Source organism: Mauremys mutica, chromosome 24 (genome assembly GCF_020497125.1).
Source record: "Mauremys mutica isolate MM-2020 ecotype Southern chromosome 24, ASM2049712v1, whole genome shotgun sequence".
Lineage (NCBI taxonomy): Eukaryota > Metazoa > Chordata > Testudines > Geoemydidae > Mauremys > Mauremys mutica.
Genome location: NC_059095.1, coordinates 11,298,660 through 11,310,910, shown reverse-complemented (window position 1 = coordinate 11,310,910; position 12,251 = coordinate 11,298,660). Strand labels below are relative to the sequence as shown.

General features: G+C 53.5%; 1 protein-coding gene across 1 annotated transcript in view; it reads right to left on the bottom strand.

Annotated features, from left to right (window-relative positions):
- The window catches only part of REXO1 (RNA exonuclease 1 homolog), a 75,477-nt gene extending 69,085 nt beyond the window's left edge, over positions 1-6,392 (bottom strand). The window contains exon 1 of the mRNA XM_044998727.1: positions 6,147-6,392. Coding sequence (XP_044854662.1) covers positions 6,147-6,300 — 154 coding nt within the window. The 5' untranslated portion in view covers positions 6,301-6,392. The remainder of the gene's footprint in view (positions 1-6,146) is intronic.
- Positions 6,393-12,251: the final 5,859 nt, after the last annotated feature.

The following is a 12,251-nucleotide window of genomic DNA, read 5'->3' as shown; positions in this document are numbered from 1 at the left end:
GGCATTAAAATCCTCTAAGGATGGAGATTCCACCACCTCCCTAGGGAACCCATTCCAGTGCTTCTCCACTCTCCTAGTGAAACAGTGTTTCCTAACAGCCAACCTAGACCTTCCCCACTGCAACTTGAGACCATTGCTCCTTGTTCTGTCATCTGCCACCACTGAGAACAGCCTAGCTCCATCCTCTTTGGATCACCCCTTCAGGTAGCTGAAGGCTGCTATCAAATCCCCCCTCACTCTTCTCTTCTGCAGACTAAACAATCCCAGTTCCCTCTGCCTCTCCTCCTAAGTCATGTGCCCCAGCCCCCTAATCATTTTCATTGCACTCCGCTGGACTCCTTCCAATTTGTCCACATCCCTTCTCTAGTGGAAGGCCCAAAACCGGATGCAATACTCTAGATGTGGCCTCACCTGTGCCAAATAGAGGTAACGATCTGCTGGCAATGCTCCTACTAATGCAGTCCAATATGCCGTGAGCCTTCTTGGCAACAAGGGCACACTGTTGACACATATCCAGCTTCTCGTCCACACTAATCCCCAGGTCCTTTTCTGCAGAACTGCCGCTTAGCTAGTCGGTCCCCAGCTTGTAGCAGTGCATGGGATTCTTCCGTCCTAAGTGCAGGACTCTGCACTTGTCCTTGTTGAACCTCATCAGATTTCTTTTGGCCCAATCCTCCAATTTGTCTAGATCACTCTGGACCCTATCCCTACCCTCCAGCGTATCTACCTCTCCCCCAGCTTAGTGTCATCAGCAAACTTGCTGAGGGGGCAATCCATCCCATCATCCAGATCATTAATGAAGATGTTGAACAAAAACAGCCCTAGGACCGACCCCTGTGGCACTCCACTTGATACCGGCTGCCAACTAGACATTGAGCCGTTGATCACTACCCGTTGAGCCCGACAATCCAGCCAGCTTTCTGTCCACCTTATAGACCATTCATCCAATCCATACTACTTTAACTTGCTGGCAAGAATACTGTGGGAGACTGTATCAAAAGCTTTGCTAAAGTCAAGGTATATCACATCCACTGTTTTCCCCATATCCACAGAGCCAGTTATCTGATAGAAGGCAATCAAGTTGGTCAGGTATGATTTGCCTTTGGTGAATCCATGTTGACTGTTCCAGATCCTTCCTCTCCTCCAAGTGCTTCAAAACAGATTCCTTGAGAACCTGCTTCATGATTTTGCCAGGGACTGACGTGAGGCTGACTGATCCTTAGTTCCCCAGGGTCTTTCTCTTCCCTTTTTAAACTATGGGCACTATATTTGCCTTTTTCCAATCGTCCGGGACCTCCCCACATCACCACGAATTTTCAAAGACAATGGCCAATGGCTCTGCAATCACATCAGCCAACTCCCTCAGCACCCTCGGATGCATTTCGTCCGGCCCCATGAACTTGTGCATGTCCAGCTTTTCTAAATAGTCCTGAACCTGTTCTTTCACCACTGAGGGCTGCTCACCTCCTCCCCATACTGTGCTGCCCAGTGCAGCGGTCTGGGAGCTGACCTTGTCTGCAAAGACTGAGACAAAAGAAACATTGAGTACTTCCGCTTTTTCCACATCCTGTCACTAGGTTGCCTCCCCAATTCAGTAAGGGTCCCACATTTTCACTGACCACCTTCTTGTTGCTATCATGCCCTTCTTGTTACCCTTCATATCCCTTGCTAGGTGCAACTCCAATTGTGCTTTGGCCTTCCTGATTACACCCCTGCATGCTCAGGCAATATTTTTATACTCCTCTACAGTCATCTGTCCAACTTTCCACTTCTTGTAAGCTTCCTTTTTATGTTTAAGCTCAACGAAGATTTCTCGTTGAGAAATCATAGGTGTGTTTTCCCAACAAGTAGGGGGACAGGAAACTCCCCAAGTTTCCATTTGCTGGGGTGCTTTCACGTCAGGGAGAAAACGATTGGCATTTGCAACCTCTGTGCAAGACTGAAGGGGGTTTACCCTTACAACCTGCAGATATTAGAAGCTCTTCTTCTGGAGGCCAGGGCTCCTCCATTTGTCACCCTTCAGAGGGCAGGAGTCCAGCCCACTGGGAGTGCGCTGTGTAAATTACAGATATTTTAACATTATCCCCATCAACAATTCAGGGGGGGGAGGGGAACACAATACTACCTGTAGTGGAAGAGGGAAGGGGAAAGATGCCATGAAGCAGATATTCCCTCGTATGCCCTCCCTTCACCTAGGTCTGCCTGGGGTCCATATCTTCTACTAAGATGATTTGACCCCTTGTTTTAAAAGCTCCGTGAACTGCCTGCAGTCAGTCAATCGGACTCACTCTCTTCCTCCCTCCACACCGTGATCTGCACTGGATAAACTACCCAATATTTTTTGGGTGGCACAATAGTAATGGCAGGCCCAGTGTACTCCTTGGGCATCATGGTTGACCTCAACCTCAGAAGCAAACACCCTCTATACGCTGGATTTGTTAGAGTATATTATTCTTTACCCTTGATAGCACCCTTGGGAAAAAAACCTATTTGCTTGCAGGCTGCTTTTTCACTGCTCTTCTTGCCCAGGGCTTACAAAATATATGGTTTTTAATTTTATTTAGTAAACATCATGACATGGGCACAAAAGGAGATACTGCGTCTGGCCTCATGTTTTCATGATCTTTTGTAAGGCTCCTTTAGAATACAAGCAATTTAATTGACAGACAGCAACTCATTGTGAATAAGAGAAACTGTCTGATCTCAAAAAGATGGTTGCTTGCTAAAGAAAGTCAGAATACAACAGAGAAAACACCACCCTCTAGTGTAAATTTTAAATGTAACCTCACAGATCAGGGGAACTACAATACTGCACATGAAAGGAAACTAGCTAATGTTTTCACCTCTCTACTAAATCAAAGCATAGTCTCTTTAGTCTAAATCCATCTCCGATCAAATGAGCTAAAACAAAAGGGTTGTTCCCTCCCTCAGATTTTAAAAGCATAGAGTACTTTCTTCTTAAAGACATTACACACGCTAACAGTAGCAGTACCTCCTATTAAAGCTAGTGCCTTGGAGTCGATTTATAATTACTCTTCACTTCTCAACCCAAATCCACATATATAAAAGGGTTCTGCTGAAAAGAATCCCTCACAAGAAGAATGATCAAAAAAGCAAGGTTATCTTTCAGACATCATGCTACATGAATGTACAGATCCTCTATCACCCAAAAGGAACTCTAAGTGCTGTACGTACTACAAAAATTACTTCACATACCACTGCACAAATACCTGAATAAAGTTGGGTCTGGATTGGGGGGGGGAGAGGGAGGAGCAGAGAGTTGGTCCCAGGCACCTAAATCAGTTAGGCTCTTTCGAAAATGCACACAAACGGATGGACAAACATTTCCAATGATAATAATCGAAATGTACAGATAGGCAAAGAAAGAAAAATGCTGCTTGAGAACTTATTAGAGTTTGATTTACGAATATTTACACTGGATTTTTTTATTGTTTTTGCACATTGTGATGTGGCAATTAATTTTTTAACAGTTATAAAGGGTTAATCTTTTGAATCTCAACATTTACTGGCATTAAATAATTACTGTCTGACCCCCCCCCATAATTTCCCACAACTGTGAAAATTTAAATTAATTTAAAAAAATGCTTCAAACCCATAATTCTGCACAACTGGGAAATTTTAAATTGATAATCAAAGATGCTTAAAAATCAACCTCAAGTGTATCCACTGAAATTATAACAAAATAAAAATTGACTTCTGCGAAGCCTAGGTATATAGAAAGGTCACAAAAGCAGCAGGACGAACAGGTCTCCTCTATGCTTATCACCTGTATAATGATTAATAAAGGACCTTGGAGCATAACAGCGTGGGGGCTACCCTGAGTGGGGCTGCAGTTAAGAAGTGAAAGAAAACTGTCCCCTCAGCTGACCTGTAATTAAGGACAGGGTCACCGTATTTCAGGGCGGTAGGGGGGGTGAGAGAAGGTACCAGTTGCTACATATTAGTGGGGGAAAGGAAGGCACCTGTCATTATATGGGGGGGGAGACACTTGTCGCAACATTTCGGGGGGGGGTGGCACCTGTCGCTCCTTTTTGGGGGAGGGGGAGGGAAGGCACCTGTCGCTCCTTTTTTGGGGGGGGGGAGGGAAGGCACCTGTCACTACATTTCGGGGAAGGGAGAGGGAAAACACCTGTTGCTCCTTTTGGGGGGAGGGAAGGCACCTGTCACTGCATTCTGGGGGGGGGGGGGGAGAGACACCAGTTGCTATATTGGGGGGGGGCAGACACCGGTCACTATATTTCAGGGCAGTGAAGGGAAAACATCGGTCACTACCGGGGGGGGGGGGGGGGGAAGGCACCTAACACCACATTTCAAGAGAGGAGGAAGGCACTGGTCAGTATATTTTGGGAGGTGGGAGAAAAGATGCCTGTCAGTATATTTCAGGGTTGAGGGGAAAAGTGCCTGTCAGTATATTTCAGGGGAGGGAGGTACCTATCAGTATATATCACGGGGGCGGGGCATCAGTATATATCATGGGGGGGAGAAGAAGGCAGCAGCGGTCAGTATATTTTGGGGTAGGGGAGGAAGGCACCGGTCAGTATATATCGGGAGGGGGGAAGGAACCGGTCAGTATATTTCACCAGGGAGGGGGCACGCCTGTTGCTACATTTCAGGGGTGGGGGGAAAGGCTCCTGTCAGTATATCATGGGGAAGGGGGAGGGCACCTGTCTGTATATATTGCAGGGGCGTACCAGTCAGTATATTTCAGGGGGGGGGAGAAGGCAGCTCCAGTCAGTATATTTTGGAGTAGGGGGAGGAAGACACCGGTCAGTATATATAGCAGGGGGTGGGGAAGGACCGATCAGTATATATTGGGGGGGAAGGAGGCACCGGTCAGTATATATCATGGGGGGGAGGGGAAGGACCGGTCAGTAGATATCGCGGGGGGGAGGAGAGCAAGGCACCGGTCAGTAGATATCGCGGGGGGGAGGAGAGCAAGGCACCGGTCAGTAGATATCACGGGGGGGAGGGGAGGAAGGCACCGGTCAGTAGATATCGCAGGGGGGAGGGGAGGAAGGCACCGGTCAGTAGATATCGGGGGGGGGAGGAAGGACCGCTCAGTATATATGGGGAGAAGGGGAAGAAGGCACCGGTCAGTATATATCGTGGGGGGCGGGGAAGAGGGGAAGGACCGCTCAGTAACTATCGCAGGGGGGAGGGGAGGAAGGACCGGTCAGTATATATCGGGGGGGGAGGGGAGGAAGGCACCAATCAGTAGATATCGCAGGGGGGGAGGGGAGGAAGGACCGGTCAGTACATATCGGGGGGGAGGGGAGGAAGGCACCGGTCAGTATATATCGGGGGGGGGGGGGGAGGAAGGCACCAATCAGTAGATAACGCAGGGGGGGGGGAGGAAGGACCGGTCAGTAGATATCACAGGGGGGAGGGGAGGAAGGCACCGGTCAGTAGATATCGCAGGGGGGAGGGGAGGAAGGCACCGGTCAGTAGATATCGGGGGAGGGAAAGGACCGGTCAGTATATGGGGGGGAGGCACCGGTCTGTATATATCGGGGGGGGAGGAAGGACCGCTCAGTATATATGGGGAGGAGGGGAAGAAGGCACCGGTCAGTATATATCGGGGGGGGGAGAGGGGAAGGACCGCTCAGTAGCTATCGCAGGGGGGAGGGGAGGAAGGACCGGTCAGTATATATCGGGGGGGGGGAGGGGAGGAAGGCACCAGTCAGTAGAAAACGCCGGGGGGGCGGGGAGGAAGGACCGGTCAGTACATATCGGGGGGGGGAGGGGACGAAGGCACCGGTCAGTATATATCGGGGGGGGGAGGGGAGGAAGGCACCAGTCAGTAGATATCGCAGGGGGGAGGGGAGGAAGGACTGGTCAGTACATATCGGGGGGGGGAGGGGAGGAAGGCACCGGTCAGTATATATCGGGGGGGGGAGGGGAGGAAGGCACCAGTCAGTAGATATCGCGGGGGGGGGGGGAGGGGAGGAAGGCACCAGTCAGTAGCTATCGCAGGGGGGAGGGGAGGAAGGACCGGTCAGTACATATCGCGGGGGGGGGGAGGAAGGACCGGTCAGTACATATCGCGGGGGGGGGGCGCCTGTCGCTCCGTTTCGGGGGCACAAGGCGCGGGGGGCGAGGCCCGGGGGGTCGCGGGGAGCCGGTACCTGCGCCGAGCTTGGCCCCGGGCTCCGGGGCGGCGCCGCGCGCGGCCGGCGGGTGGCGGAAGTGGCAGTGCGGCCTCCTGCAGGGCGGGCCCCGGCCGCCGGCGCCGAGGAAGGGGCAGTCGATGCCGCGGAAGTAGCCGCTGGGTCGCAGCATCGCGCCGGCTCCGCGGGGCGCCGGGCGGCTCCGTCCCCGCCTCACACGGACAACCCGGGCCGCGGCCCCGCCAGCGCCGCCATCTTGGGGAGCCGGGCCCGGCCGGCCGAGGACCCCGGCGAGGCCGCTGCCAGGAGAGGGCTGCCCGCGGCGCGCCTGACTGGAAACCCGCCCGCGGGAGGGGCTCAGGGGGCGGGGCGGGGCGAGATGAGGGTGACCGGGATTTCCCACCACTCCCCCATCCACCCCCACACTCACCAACCAGCCCCCCCCGTAAATTCGAACACCCCAATTCTTGGGGCGAGCTCAGATGGGTGCAAGGGGGAGGGAGATGGGATGCGAGGGGGACATGGGGGTGCAAGAAGGAGGGGAAGGAAGGGGGAGGGGGAGATGGGGTGCAGGGGGAGGGGAAGGGAGGGAGATGGGGTGCAAGGGGGAGGGAAGGACGGGAAAGAGGGAGGGGGAGATGGGGTGCAGGGGGAGGGGAAGGGAGGGAGATGGGGTGCAAGGGGGAGGGAAGGACGGGAAAGAGGGAGGGGGAGATGGGGTCCAAGGGGAGGGAGGGGAGGGGAGATGGGGGGGAGGGGGAGGGGGAGATGGGGTGCAGGGGGAGGGGAAGGACGGGAAAGAGGGAGGGGGAGATGGGGTGCAAGGGGAGGGAAAGGGGGGAGATGGGACAGTGCGATTGGGAGGGGGAGGGAGAGGCAGAGCAAAGGGCGGGGAGGAACAGGGAGGAAGAGGGGGCAGATAAGAGGGGAGAGGGGCAAAAGGCTAAGGGTTTGGAGTGGGGGAGGGGGAGTCTCCAGCCCATAGGATCAGAAGCAGCCAAAGCAGGGCCTGCTGCACTAGGGGGGGAAGAGGGGAAATGAGCCCCACAGCACCCCTCTGGATCAAGGACTACAGATGATTCCCCCCAAGTCTGGGGGCACTAGGAGCCAAGCAGCATCTTCCCCCTCCCATCCCCCCAGCCATGGGGGTTTGGAGCATAAGCTGCACAAGAACCCACTACAATCTCCAGCCAGTTGCACAACAGTGTCCAAGTTTCACTCCAGATCATCCCGTCCTCCCACAGGATGGGGAAGGGACATGACTGCTGCAGCCCTGAGGTCGCTGTGTATTTCCCCGCGGGGCAGGGCTGGAACCTGGTCTGAGCCCTTTACATGGGAAGTCATGCAGGAGAATTATGTGACTGTGGCCTCGCTGGGATCCCCCATCCCTAAACCCAGCTTGATCTCGCTCATGGAGCAAGGGGACAAGCCATGACTCCAGATCTCTGGGGGGAGGGAGATCCTGAGAGGCACCAGTGCAGCAGGTGACCGGATGGCGAAATCCCCAGCCAGGACAGCATGAGCCAGCAGAACCACACAGGACAGTCTTGGGAAGGTGCAAGGGGAACATCTGCCAGGAAGAAAGCTGCAAAAATCAGGGAAGGTTGGAGAAGCAGCAGGGAAATTCACCCAGGAAGAGCGAGGATAAATCCACTCCTGAGGAAGGAAGTTTCAAGGAACTTGAAGAGTTCTTAGTGCTTAAGGAGAAGTACAACGGAGAGACAGAAAATGCAAGCACTGAAAGTGGACGGGGCTGGCAGTGATATGTCAGGGAACCCACGATGGAGAGAGATCCTATAGATGTGGGGAAATCCTCCAAAAGAACTTCAGAGCATCCCCATAGGAGAGACCCTCCGTCAATGCCCCAATTGCAGGAAGAGCCTCCGTCAGAGCTCAGAGCCTGCACATCAGAGCATCCCACAGGAGCGACACTCGATGGCTGCCCCGACTGGGGAAAGTTTTCACGGGCGGTTGCGCTTTCTGAAACATCAGAGAGTGCACACGGGGAGGGAGATCTCCCGAGTGCGGGAGAAGTATCTGTGCCAACGTGGCCCCTGATGGCAATCGGACAACCCGCATGGGGAAAAAAAAGCTTCGGTCACATCTCCAGCCTTATTACACATGAGAGGCCCCGCTCGAGTGAGCAAGTGTGTTGACGGTGGGAAAAGCTTCAACCACTGCGCCTACTTGGTGTGTCCACGTGGGAGAGAAGCTACGAATGCACCGCAGGCGGGGAAAGTTCTGTTGTGCACTCGCTGTTCTAGATGAGAACTAAGAGCCAGCACCAGCATTAGCCCAGTTACGGGAACTCAGTACGGTCCCATCCACATTACAGATACAAAGTGTGTTGGATGTAGCTGAGCTGGGGGAAAGCATCTTCAGTCAGGTGTCCTGTAGTGTAGATACGATCCCGTTTCTACCCCATATGGTTGGCAAGGAAGAGCTTCTGTGTGTGACTTGATGCCGTGCCATTGTCTTGAGTCTACAGAGATTGAGTTCTGAGAGACATGAACTATCCTCATTCATATCAGTCGGGTGTTTACTCTGAAGCTTAATAACTACAATTTAGCTCTCTGTTAATTCTTTCTCTTTTCATCCTGTTATTGGAAATATTGAGTCTCTGTGGGAGTGTGGGTGCTTTAAGGGTTGTCAGTAGATTTTGAGTAAAGTGCCATCAAATTGTCCACGCAATCAGCACTCTCAATATAGTGATGTTTTGCTACCATTTAGGGCTGTGTCGAGGAGGCCCACCCCTATTTCAACTTCTGGGTCTTCAAGTCCAAGACTGTGAGATGGGCGCGCCCGATACTAGAGCAGGTCAAAACCCACCAATTGTTTTTCACAGGAACTTGCAAAAAAAACTTGTTTTTCAAAAAGAAAATCCCTGAAAATGTTTCATTATCCCTCATTAAAAATGAAACCAAAAATGTTTGGTTTTCGAAAACCATGATCAGTAAAAATAATCAGTTTTAAAACCCCAAAACCAATTTTTTTCCCCAAAAGACAAATATTTTTACTAAAAAATGTCCCAGGTCCCTGTTTTTCATTTCAAAAATAAAATATCAAGCAAACTGACCATTTTCTGCAAATACTGTTGAAAAATTGTTTTGATGAGAAATGTTGACTAGCCCTACTCAGCACGCAGGCGAAGTTGCTAGTTCAGATTGCATCCAACTCAGGTGTGGCCAGACTGGTTGTTCATTAAAGTGGCTTGTGTGTCATTAGCTGGCTGCATCAGTTCAGTTTCCCAAGAGTGCATAGCACAAAAACATCCCCGAATGGAGACTAATTTGCAGTCTCAACTCCTGAGAGACAGAGGTATGTATCTTACATGGTTCTCCATTATTGCAGTAGCTGAGCACCTGACAGCCTGTGATGTATTTATCCTCACAACCTTCCTGTGTGGCAGGTCAAGGCTATTATCCCCATTGTACAGATGGGAAACTGAGGCACAGAGCAACAAAGTGACTTGCCCAGAGTCATACAGTCAGTCTGCAGCACAGCAGGGAATTGAATCTGGGGCTCAGACTAGTGCTGGAACCACTGGACCATCCTTCCTCCCCTTTAGGGCTATTGCCTCCAGCTCAGGTTGGAGGCACGTGGATGGGACGGCGGGGATGAACGCACCCTGGCACGCCCCAAGCTGCGCTTGTCTCTGGGAATGACCAGAGGACATTAGTCCTCCAGGCAGTTTTGGGGGAGCTGAATCAACAGATGGGGTTCTGTACTTGGACTGTTGTATTTTTATATCATGCACCACCACCGTTGGTGTCTGGCCAGGCAGTTTCATAAAGCACTGGTCATGGGGCGTCTACGGGCTGACTACAGGGTTAAAAGATGCCGCCCAGTGGCCCAAATGTGCCCCCTGTTCCTAGCTCCTCCTGCAGCAGGGGTATGCTTACCAGGCCTCTCTGTCTTCTTTGAGCAGGTGAAGTCCAGAAAGGCCCTCTCTTATTCATTCTTCTACCTCATCCCCTGCCACCTCGCCCCCGCCTGCAAAAGAAAATGAATCTCCCTACCCCGGACACAGTCAGGACATTTATCCTTCAGGAGGCTGCCTGGGTTAGGGGTGCCAGGCATCCGGTTTTCGACCAGAACGCCTGGTTGAAAAGGGACCCTGGCGGCTCAAGTCAGCACAGCTGACCGGGCCGTTACAAGTCTGATCGGCCCCAGGCAGGCTGGGGCCCGGGAGTGGGGGTTCAGGGATTGGGCTCCAAGCAGCACTCACCTCAGGTGCCTTCTGGGAAGCAGCGACATGTCCCTGTGGCTTCTAGGGCAAGGGTGGCCAGAGAGTCACTGTGCCCTGCCCCTGGCTCCGTCCCCGCAGCTCCCATTGGCCATGGTTCCGGGCCAATGGGAGCTGCAGAGCCAGCACTCGGGATGTCACATCCTCCCCCCAGCTCTACCCCCGCAGCTCCCATTGGCTGCGGTTCCGGGCCAATGGGAGCTGCAGAGCCAGCACTCGGGATGCCACATCCTCCCCCCAGCTCCACCCCCACAACTCCCATTGGCTGCAGTTCCGGGCCAATGGGAGCTGCAGAGACGGCACTCAGGACTCCACACCCTCCCCGCAGCTCTACCCCCGCAGCTCCCATTGGCTGCGGTTCTGGGCCAATGGGAGCTGCAGAGCTGGCACTCGGGACTCCACACCCTCCCCCCAGCTCCACCCCCACAACTCCCATTGGCTGCGGTTCCGGGCCAATGGGAGCTGCAGAGACGGCACTCGGGACTCCACACCCTCCCCCCAGCTCCACCCCCACAACTCCCATTGGCTGAGGTTCTGGGCCAATGGGAGCTGCAGATCCAGTGCTTGGAACTCCACACCCTCCCCCCAGCTCCACCCCCGCAGCTCCCATTGGCTACAGTTCCCAGCCAGTGGGAGCTGTAGAACCGGCGCTCGGGGGCAGCGCACGGAGCCTCCCTGGTCATCCCTGTGCCTAGAAGCTACAGGGACATGTTGCTGCTTCCCGGGAGGTGCCTGAAGTAAGCGCCGTCTGGAGCCCACGCCCCTCCCTGCCCCAGTCCTGAGATCCCTCCTGCACCCAAACCCCCTCCTGGAGCCCACACCCAACCCTTTGCCCCTGCCCATAGCTCCCTCCTAAACCCCAAACCCCTAATTTCTGGTCCCACCCTGGAGCCTGCACCCCCAGCTGGACCCCTCACCCCCTCCCGCATCCCAACCCCCTGCCCAGTGAAAATGCGCAAGTGGACGAGGGTTGGGGACAGCAAACAACAGAGGGAGTGAGAGGGGCCTCGAAGAAGGGGCGGGGCCTTGGGAAGGGGCGGGGCAAGGGTGTTCAGTTTTCTGCAAATAGAAAGTTGGCAACCCTAGTTACCGCAGGGCATCTTGCTCCCAAGCAATGGAAACCGCGGCTCGCCGCTTGGTATTCTGCAGCTGCGGCAGTCGGCAATCCTCCGCGAGGCGGGAGATGCCAGGAAGTAGCCGGAGATTTCAGAGCCGCTCTCTGAAGTGGTGCTGAATACACAATGCGTGTGTAGGTGGACCTGACAGTTCCCTTATCGTCTGGAGCCACCAGATAAAAATAGATACATCCTGCTTGTATAACAGACATTTCCTGCATACAAGTGGTACTGTTCTCCATTCTCCTTTGGGCTGCGTGGAACATATGAAATAGGTGATCTCAGTTAATACGCTGATTAGAGAGTTCTCTCCTGCTTTCTCACTGGGGGGGTGGGCTTTCCCTCGTGGGTTATGTTCCCTCAGATCCAGGGTAAAGTTTGGGATAGTTGCTGCTTTTGCCGAGCACATACCTGCAATGGCACATCCACATCCCAGATATTTAAGTCTTAAAACTGTGGCCAGCCATTTTTCACACACACAACACAGTGATACATCTCTGGGCACCTACCAACTTCCGGGTTGTCGCTGTGCTGCATGCCGGAACAACACAACAGTCGTGGCAATCGAATCCAGATCCTGCTGGCTTGCGAACAGAGGCCTCAGGAGCCGAAGGAGAATCACCATTAGCGTTTAGCGGGGTAGAACCTGTGACACCTCGTTGAGTGGTTCAGATTCTACCCAGTAGAAGGCAGGGCTGTACACTATGAAAGGGTGTTGCGTATTGCCCTTGGTAGGCAAAGAATGACTGACGAGGCTTCAGA